At 50.5% G+C, this 21,290-nt stretch overlaps 1 protein-coding gene across 1 annotated transcript; it reads left to right on the top strand.

Moving 5' to 3' along the window:
- The first annotated feature begins 7,625 nt into the window (after positions 1-7,625).
- Positions 7,626-16,748, top strand: LOC114582737 (uncharacterized). Its single transcript, XM_028703988.2, has 6 exons — positions 7,626-7,908; positions 13,722-13,848; positions 13,987-14,072; positions 15,357-15,584; positions 15,687-15,866; positions 16,002-16,748. The coding sequence occupies exons 1-6, from the start codon at positions 7,641-7,643 to the stop codon at positions 16,040-16,042; spliced, it is 930 nt and encodes a 309-aa protein (XP_028559821.2). The 5' UTR covers positions 7,626-7,640; the 3' UTR covers positions 16,043-16,748.
- Positions 16,749-21,290: the final 4,542 nt, after the last annotated feature.

The following is a 21,290-nucleotide window of genomic DNA, read 5'->3' as shown; positions in this document are numbered from 1 at the left end:
GGGTGGGTTAGATCCGTAGCGGAGAAACAACCTTACAATGTGTATTGCTACAGTTGTAGTAAAGTTACAAAAAAGAAGACAAAAGAGCATTCAAAACTGTCAGGCGCTCAGGAGCAGAGGCGCAGGGGAGAGAGGAAATGGAGAGCGAAGGGGAGGAATCTGAGGGCAGCGGAGGGCAGAATGACAGTGACCCAAGAGATTCCATGAGCCTCTCCAGTGAATCAGAAGATTCCCAGAAGGGGGCGCCGATGGCCAGGGCAAGGGAGGTCCCGGGGGGGACACACCAGAAGCAGGGGGCCAGCGGAGACTCCCAAAGCAGTAGCTGGAAATCAGGACCAGCTTCCCCACCAGAGCGTAGTGGGGGGGAAGAGTCCCATAGGTCAGAGTCAGCGTCTCCTCCGGCAAGCAGGGAGGAGGAGTCAGACCCAGCTAGCGTCCCCGAAGAGGGGAGCAGCGACAGGAGCAGTATAACGGTCAGGAGGAAAGTGGCAGGCTGGGTGCGCGCGCCAAGTTCAAATGTACAGGCGCGCGGGACAGCAGAAAACCCGGATTGGGAACCAGGTCCTAAAGCTCGCCGGAGGGAGGGGGAAGACTCAGGGGACTCAGCGTCAGAAGAGTCTAGGAAGGGCAGGACCTCGGCGGACAAGCGGACCCAGAGGAGGAGGGAGCAGAGAAAGAGGTGGAGCAAGGCTAGGGTCTTAAACTGGTGTCTGGGGGGAGGAGACTCAGACGGAGCTTCGGCGGTCTAGGGTTTAAGACGTAGAGCTGCGCGCCGTGGCTGTAAAAGAGAAACTAAACTTCAATAAAGACTATTTTACATAACAACGGACTGGCGTTGGTCCTCTGTGAGCTGGGACCTGAGGCAGCTCTGACAAAAACATTTTATTTAACTAAAACATTAACATTATAGCATATGTATCCATGTTTGGAAACTGATGTGGTTAATTTTTTTTAAAAAAATATTAGACTGAGTGTTAGCACATATGAAAAACTTAAAACAAATCCTTATTTCCTGATGAATAGCCTTTGGACTATAATGTAACTTAAATAGAAAACTATATTTAGAAAGACTTTTCATCCAAAAGCATTTTATTTTTTAAAAATTTGCTTTAAATTTAAAAAAAACCATTGATTTTTATCCACCCTGACCACAGCCCAGCTGTTGCTCCCCCTCCCAAGCCTTTCCCAGCCAGGCCTAGCGTTTCCCTGGTGGGGCGTTTCATCCACCTCAAGGCCCCCACCTGCACTCTCCAAGCATCCCCACCCACCCAGTCTGGCACCCGCAGCCCAGAACAAAGATGGCAGCCAATGGGGAGGTGTTTCTGGAAGAAGCAGCTCCCCACCCACAAACCCCCTTGTCTCCTGCTTCCTTTCTGGGTACCTGTCAGGGAACTGACATCGGAGCGAGAGGCGAAGGGGAGGCTCCCAGATGATGCTGGAGAAGGGCCCAGCAGGGAGAGAGGCAGCTCAGTAGAGGGGGAAGCAAATCAGCGCAACACCAGGGATAAAGGGGGGCAGAGGGGGGAATCGGAGAGAGGGCTCCAGGACTCTTCACTGGACACCAGCGGGGAGAGCACAGGTCCTCCGCTACCCACGCCCTCCCTGCGCAGAAGACTTCCGCACAGTGAGAGTAGGAGGAGACTGGGCGTCAAACAACTTTTATGTTGGAAGAGGTTTAAGAAACGCCCACTGACGGATTCTGCTAGCGACTGAGGCAGCCACGAAGAGAAGGGCTGTCCAGTCAGAAAGTTTTAACAAGGGAATTTAGCCTGGAGAGGCAGCAGCTTACGCACGAGCAACCCCATTACAGTACCCCTGCCTCAGCACCACCATCTCTTGCTGAAGGCTGCATGCCCCCCACCCCTCTAATACATATCTCATCAGTCATCGCATGTGTGAAAGATTCCTGCATTGCAGGGGTTGGACTAGATGACTCTGTTGGTCCCTTCCCTCTCCTAGTTCCATGAGAAGCTTTCTTTGTCCTGCTCTGGAAGGGAAGACTCAAGATACAGTCACGCCTCAGGTTGAAGTAGCTTCAAGTGAAGCATTTTCAGGTTGCGCTCTGCGGCGATCCGGGAGTAACAGAGCACGTTACTTCCGGGTTTCGCCACTCGTGCATGTGCAGACACTCAAAATAACGTCACGTGCATGTGCGGAAGTGGTGAATCATGGCATGCGCTGATGCGGGTTGCGTTCGCTTCAGGAATGGATCCTGTTTGCATCCAGAGGTACCACTGTAAAAGGCTTCAAGTTTCAGGAGAGGCCCTTCTGGATAAACATCAGGAAGAACTTTCTTTTCTTTCTTTTTTAAAAAATAATATTTATTCAAGTTTTAAAAGATTACAAAAAAGAACACAATATATAAAGACAAAACATATCCAAGAGAAAAATAAAAATAGAAAAATAGAAAGAGCAAAAACAACTAAAAAAAAGAAAGAAAAAAAACACAATCCAAAAAACAAAAAAGAAAAGCAAAAGAACAAGTTAAACCTTAATATAACTCCCTTTCTTAACTTATCTCCTTGACCTCCTCACACCTCCCCTCTTTGCATTCTAATTCATATAGATATTTCAGCAAATCCTTCACCTTATTTTTATCCTTATATCTTATCTTATTATACTGTAGTTTCCCATTCTTTCTTTCACCAATTAATCATCCACTTTTACTTTATTTAATCTTATTTCTCTTAAACCTTATATATCTAAGCTTATTCTTAAAACGTTTCCCCTAGGGTCAGAAAAAATTCCATTCCACGATTTCCCCATCTCTCATTAAAAGATAATAATAATAATTAAAAAACAAAACAAATTATAATATATACATTTTGAATTCCCAATTTCCTTTCACCAACTCCCCTCCCCGGTTTCGGCCCCTAGCGATAGTTCCATCAATCTCGGAAAACCATCAACCCGGAGATCTTAAGTTTGAGGCTCTTAAATCTCTTTCATGTCCCCTCTGCCGGTCTTTTTGATAGTCTTTGGTGTTAAAGTCTTTGGTCTCGGTGAAGCTCCAACCCGTCGGTAGTCATATTCCTTCTTAGCAGGCATGCCAGACTTCCGTAGTTAGAAATAGGGCCTATAGGATATTCCAAATCTTGTTTCAAACTCCGGCCTCCGCCTGACTCAGATTTGTATCCCAAAAGTCATTTGAGCTCCCCATAGGGTGATCTCTCCATCTTTCGTTTTCCAAACCAAGCCGGGCTTCCATCTCCAAAAACTGGCTCCTCCTAGTTGCCATCCTGTAAGGCCTCGAGTTATAGTCCACCATTTGCCTCTGTAGGGTTACGGCTCCCCCTTGCATCACTTTAATCACAACAGATTCCTCCTTCTCAGATTCTTCAATTTGTTCAGTTGGAAAAGATTCTTGTGCCGGGTTCTTGTCAACTTCTTTACTAATGCCTGTTTTTGTTCCCAAGTTTACAACATTGGTAGCCATAACATTTATCTGGTCTTGCAGCTTTCCCAACAAATAAGGTGTTCTATTCAATTGACACTCGACTTCCTTCCCGACCGCCATCCTTAAGAAGTCCAAGGTCAAAACTAGTTTCTCAAAACTTTTATCTTAAGCAATTTCCCAGCTGCGTCCTTACGACAATATCCCAGAGCTCCCTCTAGAGGGACACAAGTTCCTTTTATCACTCCTTCCAGCACAGTCCCAAAGGTCCCAAACGTAAAATTGTAACAATTCCTTCCTTCTTTTTAAATACTGAAACGGACAGTAGAAACAAAGTCCTTCTTTTATATTTTAATAGCTAGCTTGTATCTTGACAGCTAACTTGACAGCTGTCAGATTTATCCGTCAATGGGCTCTCACAGACCGCTCCCGGTTTTAGGGAAGTGGCGCTTCAGTTCCCAAATTTTAACCCTCACCTGCAGGCTTCCCTGCTTCTAAGAAGATATTGATAGTAGTTTCTTTTTTTATATAAATTTTTTATTAAGATTTTTACATTACAAAATAGAAAAAGGAAAAGGAAAAAGTACAAAATAAAAGTAGTTAAAAACAATCAGTCTTTTCAACACATTATTTTTCATTTACTTGTTTCTCGGACCTCCTCGGACCTCCCTTTTTTGTATTCCAGTTCAATTTATTAGCTCAGCAGTTTCTTTCCCTCTTTATTCTACCCAGATCTTTAATCTTAAATTATTATAACCTTGAATTTTTACTTATAAAAAACCATTTTTTCATATTCTTTTATACCATTACAGCTAGAAACCACTTAATTTCAATCCAATATCATTCTAACATTCATTAATTTTACAATGTCTCTGTAGATAGTCTTTAAATTTCTTCCAGTCTTCTTCCACTGACTCTTCTCCCTGGTCTCAGATCCTGCCAGTCATTTCCGCCAATTCCATGTAGTCCATCACCTTCATCTGCCATTCTTCCAGAGTGGGTAGATCTTCTGTCTTCCAATACTTTGCTATAAGTATTCTTGCTGCTGTTGTAGCGTACATAAAGAAAGTTCTATCCTTCTTTAACACCGATTGGTCAACTATGCCCAGGAGAAAGGCCTCTGGTTTCTTCAAGAAGGTATATTTAAATACCTTTTTCAATTCATTATATATCGTCTCCCAGAAAGCCTTAATCCTTGGGCACATCCACCAAAGGTGAAAGAATGTACAGTGGTGCCTCGCAAGACGAAATTAATTCGTTCCGCAAGTTTTTTCTTCTTGCGAGCTTTTCGTCTTGCGAAGCACGGTTTCCCATAGGAATGCATTGAAAATCAATTAATGCGTTCCTAGGGAAACCGCTTGCCAGGCTGGCGGTGCGGAGAAGGGCTTTTCTCCCCACCGCAAGCCTTCAGGACAGGTACGGGAACAGAGGGGAAGGCGCGCAGCGCTTCTCCTCTGTTCCCGGGGCTTGCGGTGGGAGGAGGGTTTTTCCTCCCCACCGCCAACATTCAGAACAGCATTCTGAATGTTGGCGGTGGGAAGGAAAACCCTCCTCCCACCCCAAGTCTTCAGGAAAGCCATCCAAAGCCGGGCGGCGGGAGAAGGTGTCCCCGCCCCCCCGCCCGGCATCGGAGCTTCGTTCCGATGCCGGGTGGCGGGAGGAGGCGTTCCGAAGCCTGGCGGCGGGAGGAGGTCCGAGGACAGTGGGGAAGACGCGCTGTGCTTCCCCGCTGTCCCGGAGATTTCCCTATGGGCTTTCGTCTTGCGAAGCAAGCCCATAGGGAAATTCGTTTTGCGAAGCGCCTCCAAAACGGAAAACCCTTTCGTCTAGTGGGTTTTCCGTCTTGCGAGGCGTTTGTCTTGCGGGGTACCACTGTACCTTCAATTTCTTTACATTTCCAACATTTATTATCGGGCAAATGATAGATTTTTGCAAGCTTGACTGGTGTCATGTACCACCTGTATATCATTTTCATAATATTCTCTCTTAAGGCATTACATGCCGTAAGCTTCATACCTGTGTCCATAACTGTTCCCAGTCAGCAAACATAATATTGTGTCCAACATCTTGTGCCCATTTAATCATAACAGATTTCACCGTTTTGTCCTGAGTATTCCATTTCAACAGCAAGTTATACATCCTTGACAAATTCTTCGTTTTGGGTTCTAACAGTTCTGTTTCTAATTTTGATTTTTCCACCTCGAAGCCAATTTTCTTGTCCAAATTATATGCCTCCATTATCTGATAATAATGAAGCCAGTATCACACTTTGTTCTTTAAAACAAAACAAAAAAAATTCCTTCCAGTAGCACCTTAAAGACCAACTAAGTTAGTTCTTGGTATGAGCTTTCGTGTGCATGCACACTTCTTCAGATACACTGTATCTGAAGATACACTGTATCTGAAGAAGTGTGCATGCACACGAAAGCTCATACCAAGAACTAACTTAGTTGGTCTTTAAGGTGCTACTGGAAGGAATTTTTTTTGTTTTGACTATGGCAGACCAACACGGCTACCTATCTGTAACTGGAACTTTGTTCTTTAGTTTCTCAAAACTCTGCAGTTTTAGTCTATCTCCGTCTTGTTCCAAAATTTCCCAATATTTCGGCCATTGATATTGATAGTAGTTTCAATCAGTGGAGTTTAGATCCTTTACGTAAGACTTTCCACGCCCTTAGTTAACAAGTTCTTTGCTTCAGTTTATTTACAGAAAGGGGAGGTGGACTTCCTGTTTAGACCTTCCCCGACCAGTGACAATTAAAAAATACTTTAAAAGCCCAATTTCCGTTCTACTCACGGGTTGTTGTTTAAAATCCAATCGTCCACAAGAAAAAGTCAGCGCTCTCCAGCAACGGCTATGCGGCTCCGCGATAAAAGCAGTTGACTCACAGCACCGCGCCACTCACCCCGCTCCGCTCCGAAGCCCGTAAACGGGTCTCCTTGCGAGTTGGGGGGGCGCAAAAGGTGCCCGCCGAGTCCCACGTTCACAGGCTTCACCCGCATCAGGAAGAACTTTCTGACAATAGGAGCTGTCAGGCCAGTGGAACAAACTCCTTTGGGAGATTGTGGACTCTCCTTCCTTGGAGGTTTGTAAGCAGAGGGTGGGTGGCCGCCTGTCAGAGGTGCTTTATCCATGATTCCTGCATTGAGGGTTGGCCCTGACTCTTTGAAGGAGGCCGTGGTAAAACCACTCTTCAGTAAAACTTCTCTGGGCTTGGAAAATCTAACTACCGGCCAGTTGCTCATCTCCCTTTCCTGGGCAAGGTTCTGGAGCAAGTGGTTGTGGACCAGATCCAGGGGCTCTTGGAGGAAACTGATTTTCTAGATCCATTTCAATCAGGGTTTGGTGCAGTTTTGGCACAGAAACTGCTTTGGTGGTCTTGAATGATGACTTCTCTTGAAAGAGAGAGACAGGGAAACACGTCCCTGTTAATTCTTCTCAACCTCTCAGTGGCTTTCAATACCATCAACCATTGCCTGAACTAGGGCTGGGTGGCACTGCTTTGCAGTGAATCTGGTCCTACTTGGATGGCCATTCCCAGGGGGGATCTTGGCAAATGCTTTTCAGCCCCATGGAGCCTTCAATGTGGGGTTCCACAGGGCTCCATCCTGTCCCCCATGTTGTTTAACATCTACGTGAAACCAAGGGTGGGGACATCTGGAGGTTTGGAGTACACTGTCAGCTCTATTTCTCCTTCACATCTGCAGGTGAGGCACTGGAAGTGCTGGACCAGAGTCCTGCCTCAGTAAACTGGATGAGACCCAACAAAGTGAAGCTCAATCCAGCCTGGTTCCCTCAAATATTTTCTTGGTGGCGCAAAGGGACCGTGGCCCCTAGGAGTTGGCTGCTGTGCAGGAGGCCGTGATAGCCATAAAAGAGGATGAGAGACATTCATGGAGGAGGGGAGAGTTATGGATGACCCCTGTGGGGCCCGATCCAGCGGCTGCAGGACTCTTCCGATGTTCTCATCGGATGTCAGCCAGTCGAGGGCAGGACGGAAGCATCTTCCGAGAGGCGAGAGGACTGGATTTGAAGCTCCTCGAGTCTCTCGCTGCAAGGTGAATAGAAAGGAAGGAGGGGCGGGGGGGGGCACATGGCAGAGATGGACGTTTATCCATGTTCGCCCGGTGTGGATGCAGAGAACCTCTCTCCGCTTCTCTCCTCATCCTAGACGGGGGGGGGGGGGTAAATCGAGGGCACTCAAAGGGATCCCAAATGTGGGCGATGAACCCCCCACCCCGGGAAATGGCGGGGCTAGTGAAGCTGGGCCAATGGGCCCCCCAGGATCGGGGCCAGTCTACCGGCGGCCTTCCGCTCCCTCTTCCCGGGGAGTTCCCCGCTGCCCCCTCGAGGGAGAGGCTTCCGGGCTGGGGCTGCGCTCCGCCTTCGCCTCCTGGCACCGGAAAGTCCCAGTGCGCCATCCCACCGCCGGTCCCTTTCGTTTTCGGAGGCAGAAGGAGAAGCATGGGGTGGCGGCTGCCCGTCTTGCTGGCGTTCCTCCTGGCGGGGCCAGGTAAGGCGCCCGCGGGCCGGGTGGGACGGGCGGGGGGCCGCCTCTGGGACGTCCGAAGGCTGCGCGGGGCTCCGGGAGGGGCTGGAGCCGGGGAAAGGAGGGCTGGGCGGGGGAGCCGGGGGGCGGGGAGGGCGCAGGACTGCTGGGGACGGGGAAGAGAAACCCCTGATTCAGGCAGCGCAGAGCTGAACTGCGGAGGCAGGGCCGGCTCTCCAGAAGAGCTGGGCAAATTCAGGGAGGAGGAGGGGGCTAGCGAGGGGCTGCTCTGCCTCCTGCTTCTGAATGCCAGTCTCTGGAAACCGGAGCTGGGGGGGGGGAGTGGCCACTGGGAGAACAGCGTGCTGGACTGCATGAACCACTGGCCTGATCCAGCCGGCTCTTCTGATGGAGCCTTCATGCCCAGTGGCAGTCTATCTGGATTCCTTGGTTCTAAGCGGCATTTATAGGGACGCGGGTGGCGCTGGGGGTTAAACCACAGAGCCTAGGACTTGCTAATCAGAAGGTCAGCGGTTTGAATCCCTGCGACGGGGTGAGCTCCCGTTGCTTGCCCACTGCTCCTGCCAACCCAGCAGTTCGAAAGCACGTCAAGTGCAAGTAGATCAATAGGTACCGCTCCAGCGGGAAGGTAAACGGCGTTTCCGTGCGCTGCTCTGGTTTGCCAGAAGTGGCTTAGTCATGCTGGCCACATGACCTGGAAGCTGTACACCGACTCCCTCAGCCAATAAAGCGAGATGTCCCTTTACCTTTAAGGGGCATTTGGCCCCTTGTGAGGTCAGGGGGCTGGACTAGAAGGGACACTGGACTGAGCCAACAAGGCTTTTCTGATGTTCTTAACTGAGGCGTTTGGAGCAGCTATTGCAAAAGCCCCCACCCCGTTCTGTGCTGGAGAAGCCACCCCCTCTTGGACCCCTTCCCGGAGCTCCCTTGGGTGGCACCTAGCAGGCTGAACAGGGTCCTTGGGGCAAGACCCCCCCCCACTTTGCCAGGCTCTCAGCCCCATGGGGGTTTCGGCTACAAGAAATCTGTTGTTCGTTTTGGGCAGCCTCCTGCCCCACCAAAAAAAGAAAAACACAACCCGCCAGATATTTTGGATCACAACTTCCCAGCAGGAAAGGCTGTGATGTGTTTAGTTACCTACCAAGTTTCTATCTTGCTTCCCTCCCTCTGCACGGCGCCCGTTACATCAGACATCTGGACCCGCGTGGTCAGTGGTGGCCCTGCTCTGCCCCCACGGACAGAGGCTTCCTCAGACCAGTTTCTGGGGCTCACTAGTGGGGAGAGTGACCCCTTTTGGTTAATGTCTGGAGCAACTGTAAAATACAAAACAGTGCCACTACAAATGCAAAATATGCAAAGTGTTACTAAAAGCAAATTCAAAAGTACTGCAGAATGTTCCAGTCGTGCTTGGATCCTGTCTGGTCAGTCCAGGATGATGTTGGGCTGAGTGGACCTTTGGCCTGATCCAGCAGCCAGACTCTTCTCACCTGTGTTAGGAATCAGCCAGGCGCCAGGCACATCTTGCGACTGTTGTGGGTCCATCTGTCACCACATGGAGACAGATCTCTGGATGCCAGGTGGGCAGTGGACATCTCCGCCTGGCTGGGCCCTCCAGCTTTCTTAAGCAGGTCAGCAGAAGAGCTGATCCACTACATTTATACCCCTCCTTTTCCTCCAAGGAAGACACAGTCCCGTCCCCCCGTTAATCTCTACAACGACCCTGCGAGGGAGGTGAAGAGGCTGTGCCTGACTCCACCCAGGGCTGAGTGCGGGTTCGAACCTTGATCTCCCAGGTCCTCACCTGCCGCTCTCACCGCTGCCCCACACTGGCTTCCTAGGGTCCTTCGGCTGGGAGGCAGCTCTAAAAATTGAGTAGGTAAATAAATATGGGGGAAGTAAAATGCCCCTTAGAGAAGGATCTGAAATATTTCCCTGGAAGTTTGAATTTCTTTTAATAATAATAAAAATAAAAAACATTATTTATATCCCGCCCTCCCTAGCGGAAGTCTGGCTCAGAGTGGCTAACAACAATAAAAATAAAACAGCATTCTAAAAATCAATTCATTTTAAAATCAATTCAGAATCAAATTAATGGCAACCATTGGGCTAGGTCAGGGGTCTGCAACCCGTGGCTCCGGAGCCGCATGTGGCTCTTTTACATCTTTGCCGCGGCTCCAGGGCGGATACTAGCGAGGGGAGGAGACACATTGTGCGCCCCGACACTCCTCACTGTGGCAGGCGCTGTACTGGCTGTGACGTCGCATGGGGGCGGTGCGTGCGTTAGTCATGCACCGTCCCGACGTCACCTTCCCGCCCACTGTCAGATCGGAGGGCAGCGGCGCGCATGCTTTAAATGTCACAATGGTTTTGCGGCTCCCAGTTGTTGTTTTTTTCTTCGGAAACGGGTCCAAGTGGCTCTTTTTGTCTTAAAGATTGCAGACCCCTGGGCTAGAGGATTACCAAAGGAGGGGGTCAGACTGTGCCTTGGCCAAATTTTATTCTAATTTGTTTAATTTAATGTTTTGATGTGTTGGGAAACACTTTGAGATTTTTTCAATGAAATATAAAGCAGTATAGAAATGAAATGAATCATCATCATAATAATAATGGCAGCTAGGCATACTTTCTTGTGGTGACTGTGACCTGGGCTTAAGGGGCCATCTGGCGATTAGCTTCTCTATCTGAGTTTCTAACGCTGCTTTTCATGCTCTCGGAGCCTCTCCAGGCTGGGCCCCCCTCCCCCCACTCATAAGAACATAATAAGAGTTTGGTGGATCAGGCCCGTTCCCCCATGAATTTGTCTAATATTCTGAATCCATCTAGGCTCCTGGCCATTGATCCAGCAGGTTCTTTTCATGCCGTCTCACAAGCCTCACCCTTGAGAACTGAAAACAAAGGCCAAGTCAAAAGAGTCTAAAAACAATTAGAATTAAAAACCTACACTTTCCACGCAGTGATTTCAAGGCTTCCGTAAACGGCGTTCTTCTGTTTATTTTTGCTTCATAAAATGCGTGCACAGCTTGATTGTTGAAAAAAAAGGGGGGGGGGTGAAATAAAAAAAATGAGAGAGAAAAATACAGTGTCTTAAGGCACACAGAAAGTCAACAGATTAAAACCCATGCCAGCGTTTCTGCTTTATTCTTCTGCCTCTGGGGAAACAGCAACGCTTCCACATTCCTCAAGCCTTTGTTACTTTTGCTGCAACAGAAGTCCAAGGAGAGCGAAAGAGGAGCCCTGCCAGTTTCTGGCCGTTCCCTTCCTTAATGGACTGACTCCAGCTACAAAAGCTGAGGCCGGGGTCTTGCTTTGGAGGTTTCTGTTGGGGGCTGTTACTGATAGTCAAAAGGACTCTCTTTGTGCTGTGTCTTTGTGTTAGACTTTGCTGTGATTTATGTGGACGTTGCTTGCTTTGGTTTTGCATTTTTTAAAACGTTTGATTTGTCATTCATGGCTACATTTGTGACGGTTTCTTTCATGTTGGAAGCCGCCTTGAGCATGGATTGAACGGTGGAAAGGAGACATAGAACTAAAATTATTTATGTATGGTTGGTTGGTTGGCCACTGGAGGAAGAGGAGGCTGAGCTGGTCAGGCTCTTCTCATGTACTTAAGGAACCTCCGGGCCCAGAAGCAGTCTATCTAGATTCCTAAGTTTTTTTTTGGGGGGGGGGCAATTGGATACTCAGGGGACAGGATGCTAGGTGAGATGGGTCCCCTTTGGGGCCATGAATTTGTCTAATCCTCTGTCAAAGTCATCTGGGTTGGCGGTCGTTGCTGCCTCTTGTGGAAGGGAGTTCCACCGGTTAACTAGGCAACACACCATCAATGCCATCTCAGTGTATTGGTGGTGGGTTCACACGAGTCATTTCACTTTGTGGGCCATTGTGTGCCCCTCCCTCAATGTTGCTGCTTTAGTGCCATCTTGGGGTGGAGGGGGGGGGCTCCCTTGTGCTCCTGCGCAAAAACAGGGAGGAAAGTTCTCCCCAGTTTTGGAATGACAAATTACAGTCTTTCGAAAGTGGAAATGGAGCAATCTATCCAGTGCTGTTTTTGTAGGAAAAGAGGTGCCAGAACTCACCATTAACAACTCCCTTGTTCTCTTATAATGGATAATGGCGCCCATCCGAGGGGGCCTGAAACTGAGTTCCAGAGAGTTCTGGGTGGAAAAAAGCCCTGCATCTATTTGCCCTGAAGCTTTTGCAGGGACAACTGATGCTGAACACAGGATTGTGCAGCATTATTATTACATACAATGTATGAAATGATTATGGAAAACCTCAAAGTGGTTAACAAAAAAAGATCACAACCCTCCTTTAAAACATGTTGTTTAGTTGTTTAGTCGTGTCCGCCTCTTCGTGACCCCCTGGACCGGAGCATGCCAGGCCCTCCTGTCTTCCACTGCCTCCCTCATGCTGGCAGCTTCGAGAAGACTGTCCAGCCATCTTGTCCTCTGTCGTCCCCTTCTCCTTGTGCCCTCCATCTTTCCCAACATCAGGGTCTTTTCCAGGGAGTCTTCTCTTCTCATGAGGTGGCCAAAGTCTTGGAGTCTCAGATTCAGGATCTGTCCTTCCAGGGAGCACTCAGGGCTGATTTCCTTCAGAATGGAGAGGTTGGATCTTCTTGCAGTCCATGGGACTCTCCAGAGTCTCCTCCAGCACCAGAATTCAAAAGCATCCATTCTTCGGCAATCAGCCTCCTTGATGGTCCAGCTCTCACTTCCATACATCACTACTGGGAAAACCAGAGCTTGAACTATACGGACCTTTGTCGGCAAGGTGATGTCTCTCCTTGTCTAGATTTGTCATCACCTTTAAAGCATACAAAAGTTAAAATACTAAAACAAATCAGAATTACCTCGACTTTCTTCTTTTAATAATATTTTTATTATTATTATTATTATTATTATTATTATTATTATTATTATTATTATTTCAAATTTCACCAATTCCTTTACAGTACAATCCAAACAAATCTCTCATATCCTTTGACTGGTCACCCATGGGATCCTTTTGTTAACTTATAAAGCTGCTATATTACTTATATTTTATCCATTATATGCATTAATTCTAAATTATTAAACTACAATTTCTCCTCTGTTGCTGCCCTTCAAATCCTGCATAGGTTTTAACAGAACCATCGTCAAAATCACATCAGCTTTCTGAGCATCTGGGCTAGGCTTGCATAAACAAGAATACATTCAGCAGGTGCCAGAAAGAACACAGGGAAGGCGCCTGTTTCATATCAAGTGGCAGGGAGTTCCAAAGGGCAGGCTGTAGTAAAAGATCAGCTTCCTGTAAATGTGGAATGGGCCTTGTGTGGCATCTGCAGCAGTGTCAGTTCCGCCAATCAAAGGGGCAAGGTGTTCTCATGGGTAAACTTGTCCCAAACTTTTAAGGGCGTTTCCGTGCGCTGCTCTGGTTCGCCAGAAGCGGCTTAGTCCTGCTGGCCACATGACCCGGAAGCAGTGTGCCGGCTCCCTTGGCCAATAAAGCGAGATGAGCGCCGCAACCCCAGAGTCGGCCATGACTGGACCTCATGGTCAGGGGTCCCTTTACCTTTATGCTAACAGCAGCACCTTGAACGGCCCGGAAGCAAATGGGCAGCCACTGCAAAGGTGTTCTACGCTGACCAAACCTCGTTCCCTTTAGGAATTAAGCATAAGCCCACCCCGAAAGCAAGCCCCCCTTTGCTGGGCCCAGGGCAAAGAGAACTCGGCCCTTGCCTGCTTCTCCTCCTCCTCTTCCTCATTCATTGTGGGCCAAAACGGCCCTCTCCGCTCTCCACTCTTTCCTGAAGCTCTGCTCTTCTCTTTCCACAGCTCTAGGGAACGAGGGAGCAGCTGCTGGGACTTGTGGCTCCTGCCAGAAACACTCCGAAAAGCAGGGGAAATTAAGCAAATACCCTCAGCGGATGAAAAACTGGGAAACCTGCATGGACTTAGTCAAGTAAGTAGGCCACCCTCCCTGCCTGGAACAAGGGACTTCTCCCTGCCTGCCATCCTTCGGCGGCTCCGTTACGTCTCTGCCAGCCCCTTGGCTCTCCACCTCCATCCCTCCGCTCCATTCCGTCCTTTTCCTCGGCAGGTTCACGTTCCCCCAAGGAGACTGTTACCTCGGCTTAAAGAGCAGCGACTGGGTCCAAGCGCTGATGAAAGAATTCCCTGAAAAAGGTGAGTGAAAAAGAGAGAAAAAAGGTTTGGGGGTGCTCTGGCTGGCGAGAAGTGAAGGGGCCTAGTGGTCAGGCGGGGACCTGGGAGAGACCCGAGTTCGAATCCCCACTTGGCAGCCACAAAGCTCGCAAGGTGGTGCCCAGTCCCTGCCTCTCTCAGCCCAGCCTCCCTCACAGAGATTCTGGCTGAACTTTCTGAGGGCAACGGCCAACTGGAGGCTGGAAAGGACTTCTTGGGAAGGTGGAGGCTTTCAGACAGAATTTGCACAGCCCCCCATCAGGGAACCTTCAGCCACAATCCCTTCACTAGAAGACACCTGGAAGCATTAAAAACCTCTTCCTCTAAGGGGAGGTTTTTAATGTTTCAAGGCTTTCGGGCTTTAAAGCCCTATATGGCCTAGGACCCTCGTATCTATGGGACTGCCTCTCCTGGTGTGTCCCACGGAGGACCTTACGGTCTTCAAACAAAAACATCTTGGAGGTCCTGGGCCACAGAGAAGTCAGGCTGGCCTCAACCAGAGCCAGGGCCTTTTCGGCTGTGGCTCCAATCTGGTGGAAGGCTCTGTCCCAAGAGACTAGGGCCCTGTGGGACTTGACATCTTTCCGCAGGGCCTGCAAGACAGCTGTTCCACCAGGCCTTTGGCCAAGGCACAGTCTGACCCCCTCCTTTGGTAATCCTCACAGAACTCTAGCCTAATGGTTGCCATCATTTTGAGTTGAATTAATTTTATAATGAAATGTTTTTAGAATGTTGTACTATTTTATTGTTGTTAGCCGCCCTGAGCCCGGCTTCGGCTGGGGAGGGCGGGATATAAATAAAATTTAATAGTAATAATAATAATAATAATAATAATAATAATTTGTTGGGAGCCGCCCAGAGTGGCTGGGGCAACCCACTCAGATGAGCGACACATAAATAATAAAATTACCATTACAGTCGTACCTTGGTTTTGGAACAGCTTAGTTCTCAAACGTTTTGGCTCCCGAACGCTGCACCCCCGGAAGTGACTGTTCTGGTTTTTGAACATTCTTTTGGAAGCCAAACGCCCGACGGGACTTCCGATTGGCTGCAGGAGCTTCCTGAAGCCAATCAGAAGCCGTGCTTTGGTTTTGGACCGTTTTGGGAGTCAATTGGACTTCCGGAACGGATTCCATTCAAATTCCAGGGTACAACTGTCTTCTTATTGCAGGAGGCTGGGCTAGAGGACCCTCAGTCCTATGAGCCTGTGAATGGCCTCTTTTCCTGCCCCCCAGCAGTCTCAGTGTGCATTTCTCTCTCCCACAGAAAAGGGTGCTGTGATGCTGAGTCCAAGCCATGCGCCTGCCAAGCTGGCCCTCACCTCTGCGCCCAAGCCCTCCACCTCCACTTCCCGAGCCTCCTCCTCAGCTCCGCCCCCCACGGTCTCGCTGAGGGTCCTCGACGAGACCCCTGCCATGCATCCAGCTCCAGAGGTCCCCAAGGACGCAACACAGCCCCCCACGTCAACTGGAAGCCCTGCGCCACTCGGCCACGGTGAGTGTGTGGTGCTGGGAGGACTGGGGCACATGGAAAGGGGCTTCCCACCCTCTTTAAAGTCCCTCGACTGTGCTTCGAAATTCTTTGTTTGCCTTGCAGATCCCCGGGCAGCCGGGCCCGCTAGCCAGGCCCCCCAGACGGCAGAAAGGGGGGTCTCACCAGCAGTCGTGCTTTCTTTGCTGGCTGTCACCCTGGTTGCCGTGGCCATTGCCACCACCGTAGTGTGCCAGAGGAGACACCGGCAGCAGCGGGCGACCCACGTTCCTCTCGGAGACCCAGGTGGGCAAGGAGGGGGCGGTGGGAAGTCTCCTCTGCCCCCCCCCACAGAACAGCCTTTGGCAACCTGGAGCCCTCCAGAGGTTGTGGACTGCAACTCGAATCGTCCTAACGAGTCCCTCTTTCCCCTTTCAACAGAGGAGCAAATACACCTGCCGCATCATCGCGAGAAGACCTGAAGCCAGCCTGGCGGCCGCTGGATTAAACAAGGGTGGATTTTGCCAGAGTTTCCAGCAAGTCTGCTGCATCACTTTGTTCCAAGAGTTGGGGGGGGGGCATGAAAGGACTTTGAGCCAAGGGGGGAGAGTGGGGAGTGTAGATACTGGAATCCGGTTGTGTGCAAAAGGTGTCCCTTGAAAATCTCCCTCCTGTTCTCAAAAGGATTTTTTTGGGGGGGTGTCTGGCAGCCAAACCCTCGAAGTCCCCCCCCCTCGTTTGCACTTTACCCGTGTGTCTTTCCCTCTGCCCCCTTATTTTTGTACAGAAGCACAGAAACTGTAGAGTTGGGAGGGACCCTGGGGGTCATCTAGTCCAACCCCTGCAATTCAAGAATCTTCGCTGCAGTATCCATGACAGATGTCCACCTGACCTCTGGCTAAAGGCCTCTGAGGAGGGAATGTCCACCATCTCCCGAGGGAGACCGTTCCTCTGTTGAACAGCTCTTGCTGTCAGAAAGTTCTTCCTGAGCTTTAGTGGGAATCTCCTTTCTTGCAACTTGAAGCCATGAGTTCGAGTCCTACCCTCCAGAGCAGGAGAAAACCAGCTTGCTCCATCTTCCCGGTCTCCTCTCAGCCTCGACCTTCTGAGGGCCAGAAGACCAAATGATATGTCATAAGAATATGTAAATAGAAATGGTTACAAAAATAAATAATTTTGCACAAAGGAGTATTCTGCCCTCATGATCTTCGCTTGCTCTCTGCCTGCTCACTTTGAAGTTGAAAGCAGAACCCGGAAGGCCACAGTCTGCTTTCACTTCTCGGTTTGCAAAGCTTCCTCGTGAGTCAGGTCTGGGGAATCCAGCATGCCCCCCCCCCCCCACTCCTCCTCCTCTCGCTTCCTCCTCCATGACCTCATGGGGTTTTCCGCCCACTGTTTTCTCAAGAAGGAAATTTTCAAGGATGGGCGAAGGTGCTGCACTGCCTTGCCCCCCAGGCCACCCCCACATTTCCCAGCAGCTATATCTATCCCCAAACACACCACAATGCCTTTCGAAGGGGCCGCACCAATGAAATTTCTGCCCAGGGAAAGAAAGGGCTGCTGGGCGGAAGACAAACTCTCCGTCCAGAGATAAGGTGGAAAGTAAATAAATAGGAACCGGGTTTGGCATTTCAGGCGACTGGCCTGCGCAATCTGGGCTGGGACTGCGGTTCTGTGGGGGCTGTGCAGGATGCGACATGACGCAGAACCTGCCACAGGCGGACCTTGAGGAAATGTAGGACCTTTAGACTTGTAGAGGTGGGGAAAGGACCTTGGGGGTGTCTAGGCCCCCCCCCCCGCAGTGCAGGAATCTCCAGTCAGTGTGACAGACGGCCACCCAGGCACTGCTTTAAAATCCCCAATGCATCACAGAACAGTAGAGTTGGAAGGGTCCCCCGAGGGTCATCTAGTCCAACCCCCTGCAATGCAGAAATCACAGCTGGAGAATCCCTGACAGGGGGCCATCCAACCTATTTAAAAACCTCCAGCGAAGGCGAGGCCACCACCTTCCAACATCACAGAATCCAAGAAATGTAGAGATATGGAAAGGGCACTCCAGGGGTCATCCAGCCCAGCTCCCAGCAAGGAAGGAATCACCAGCTGTTTAATTGTGGGGTGTCCCCCCCCCCAGACCTTTCAATAAACTCTGTGAGATGAGACAGAGAAGCAACTTTTTAACGCAAGAGTTGCAGTCCCATTTCCACCTCCCCGCGTGCCCCGCAGCCCCCTAAGCAGCAGCTGCAGAAGTGGACGTCGTTGAGGGCCGTGTCCTCCTTCAGGTCGGCCGGGGGCTGCACTCTCGTCTGGAGGCCGCAGGTGGGGCAGGGGCTGCTCCACGAGTCCCCCCCCCCCAGCCCTCCCAGGGCACCTGCAGCCCCTCGCCAGACTCCCTCTCCACCCGGAGGTTGTTGGCAGCGTGGCGTCCAGCCTCACTCGCGGTGGCGCCCCCTGCAGCTGCAGGAGACCCGCCAACGCCACCGGGTTTTGCTCCAGCTGCCCAAACTGAGAGGGCGAAGCAGAAAGCGCAGGGCTAAACTGCGGAGCTCCCTCCCAGGAGAGGCAGCCGGGGCCACCAGCCGGGGGGCTTTAAAAGAGGGTTGGGCATATTCGGGGGGGGGCTATGGGGGCTCAGCTCCGTCCTCCGCAGTCGGAGGCAGGAAACGTTTCTGAATGCCGGTTTCTGGAAGCCTCGAGAGGAGAGAGACCCCGTAAAATTTATGCCACCGGCCAACTCTGAAAAAGCAAAACAAAACAATCCCCAAACGAGGATGAAAAAAGGTATAAGGTGGATTTTAGACTGTGCAAAAGTTTAAGCAAGCAAGAGGCTAAAAATGGATGACACCTTGTGTCAGCTTTGGACAGGCTTCGCCTAAACGGAAACGGCTTTAGCAGGCGCCGGGAAGCAAGCGGCGAGGGAGCCTGCAGTCGGTCAATGCGCAGGCAGTTCCAAAGGTCGCCTGTGCAGCCAGCCAGCCAGTCCCACATCCCGCAGCTCCTGGGGGCGGGGCTAGTTGCCCGCGGCGAGCATCCGGGGGTGGCACGGCGATGTCCCCCCCCGTCAGGATGGCACCCGGAGCGTGCCGTCCCCGCCTCCGTACGCCACTGGTGGGCCGGATCCAGCTGCCTCTGTCACTTCTCACCTGATGCCCACCTAACTGGGGGTGGGCTCTCTTCCCCCTTTTTCTTGCTTTGGATGAGTGGAGCTCATCCGCCCTTTTCCTTCGGGACTTTGGCTGCGATCCTGTGCCCAGATACGAGGGAGGAAGGGCTGCGACCGAGTAGAGTTTGGGGCCTGGAAGCCCAGGGGATTTCCCCTTGGAATAGTAATTGCGTAAAGCAGGATACATCATACCTCCCTGGGGGGTCCCCTCGCGTAATGGACGGCGGGAGATTTTGGTTCACAGCAGGTCCTGAGTGGCCCCAGCAGCTCAGGAGGCCTCCTCACTCCCCGGAACCCGCCAATATGGCCTTGACCATCCTCTGCTTTGCAAACCCAGCAGGGTTGTGGCAAAAGGGAGGGAGGAATGGAAGGGAAGATGGGTCAGGGGATGAGGGTGATGAGGGTGATGGTTGCCAGAGGGGAGAGTTCTCTACTATAGTGCAGGTAAGGTCAAGGGACCCCTGACCCTGAGGTCCAGTCGTGGCCGACTCTGGGGTTGCAGCACTCGTCTCGCTTTATTGGCCGAGGGAGCCGGCGTACAGCTTCCGGGTCATGTGGCCACCATGACTAAGCCACTTCTGGCAAACCAGAGCAGCGCACGGAAACACCGTTTACCTTCCCGCCGGAGCAGCAGTGGCGTAGCGTGGGGGGTGCAGGGGGGGCTGGCCGCACCGGGCGCAACATCTGGGGGTTAGGGTTAGGGGGTGCAAATCCACGGGTTAGGGGGCGCAAATCCACGGGTTAGGGGGCGCAAATTACTTGCCTTGCCCCGGGTGCTGACAACCCACGCTACACCACTGCGGAGTAGTACCTATTTATCTACTTGCACTTTGATGTGCTTTCGAACTGCTAGGTGGGCAGGAGCAGGGACCAAGCAACGGGAGCTCACCCCGTTGCGGGGATTCGAACCACTGACCTTCTGATCGGCAAGTCCTAGGCTCTGTGGTTTAACCCACAGCACCATCCGCATCCCACTATAGAGCAGACTCTCCCAAAAGAGATTAATCTCTCCCCTTCTTTCCCAGCACCCAAAACTCCTTCCAATAATAACCCAGGACTCCTTTTTTCCATTAGTCTTCAGGTGACAGGATGCTCAAGCATAATCTTCACCCCTTTTTTCTATCTCTGCTGTTTTCTTCTTCCTGTGTTCTATATCATTTGTGTATGTCTTGTACTCTGCCATGAGCACATCTTTATCAGGAAGGATGAAAGAATGAAGGGGAGACTCGCTATAGACCCACAAAGGAGGTTTCTCTGCCAAAGCCGACAGGGTCAGTGGGACGAGAGACTCCCCTGTTGGGTCCTTTCCAAACTCTATGAGTGAAGTCCATAGTCAACAATACTCCTAACATTTCCCCCTGTATGCTTAGGCCGTCCCTCGTTCCAGGTGTAATGAAAGATGTCGACCTGGATATGTCCAGAAGGTGATACCAGAAAAACCCGCTTGCTGCTATGCTTGTGTTCCATGTGTGGAAGGGACCATATTCTCCCAGAAAGGCGGGTGACTCCAAGGAAGAGGGCATTTCGGGGGGGGGGGGAATAGAAATAAGGTATAGACTCCCCCAGATACACTCTTTGAGAAGGGTATAAAGACATCTTTAACGTGGGTCCTTTATTCGCTTCTCTGTTTTTCATCACATTGTTACTTGCAGGAAGCCAGGAGACCTCGCAAGGTTGGTGTGGGAACAAAACGGGGAAACCACACACACACACACACACACACACACACACACGCCTGAGCCTCCCTGGTGACGAGGGCTATGCAAACGCAGCCAATAAATAATAATAGAAGAATAAAGGAATTGGCACAGGTCAAAGGAAATATTAATTAGGCAAAAAGGTTACAATGCAGTTTACAGATGTGGAGCTGTCATTTCCTCTGACCGAATCCTAGATCACAAGGCTGCTTGGATGATTAAACTTTTTTTTTGGGGGGGGGGACGGGGTCTCCTCTAACTCGACAATGGAAAGGCAGGCTACAAGTGTGAACATTTTTTAAAAAACAAATACACTATTTTTTGCCTCTCGTGACCTATTTACACATTCTTCTTTCGTAACCTCCCCCACAACAGCTGAGATTTTCAAAATGGCGCAGAGCACAGAAGGTCATGTAGGTGATGCTGAAGCCACACTTTTCTCTTCCTCAGATGCCAAGAATTTCACCAAATACCCGGACGATGAGCATGCAAATGAGGACAGAGATCAGTGTGTCCCCACGATGACCACCTTTCTGTCTTATGAAGAACTTTGGGGGTTCCTATTGGCTTCCATTGCTCTGCTCTTGTTCATAACAGCAGGAGTTGTGTTGGGAATCTTCATTAAATACAAAGACACCCCACTAGTCAAAGCCAACAACCGGGACCTCTCCTACATCCTCCTCGCCTCCTTTCTGCTCTCCTTCTTGTCCTCTTCATTGGGCGGCTAAGAATAGTGACCTGCCTTCTCCGACAAATGGCCTTCAGCATCATCTTCTCAGTGGCCATTTCTTCTCTCTTGGCAAAGACCATTGTTGTGGTGCTGGCCTTCCTGGCCACAAAACCAGGGAACAGGGTGAGGAGATGGCTGGGGAA

Source organism: Podarcis muralis, chromosome 13 (genome assembly GCF_964188315.1).
Source record: "Podarcis muralis chromosome 13, rPodMur119.hap1.1, whole genome shotgun sequence".
Taxonomy (NCBI): Eukaryota; Metazoa; Chordata; class Lepidosauria; order Squamata; family Lacertidae; genus Podarcis; species Podarcis muralis.
Note: the sequence above shows the minus strand (reverse complement) of the source record. Positions and strands in the feature narration are given on the sequence as shown.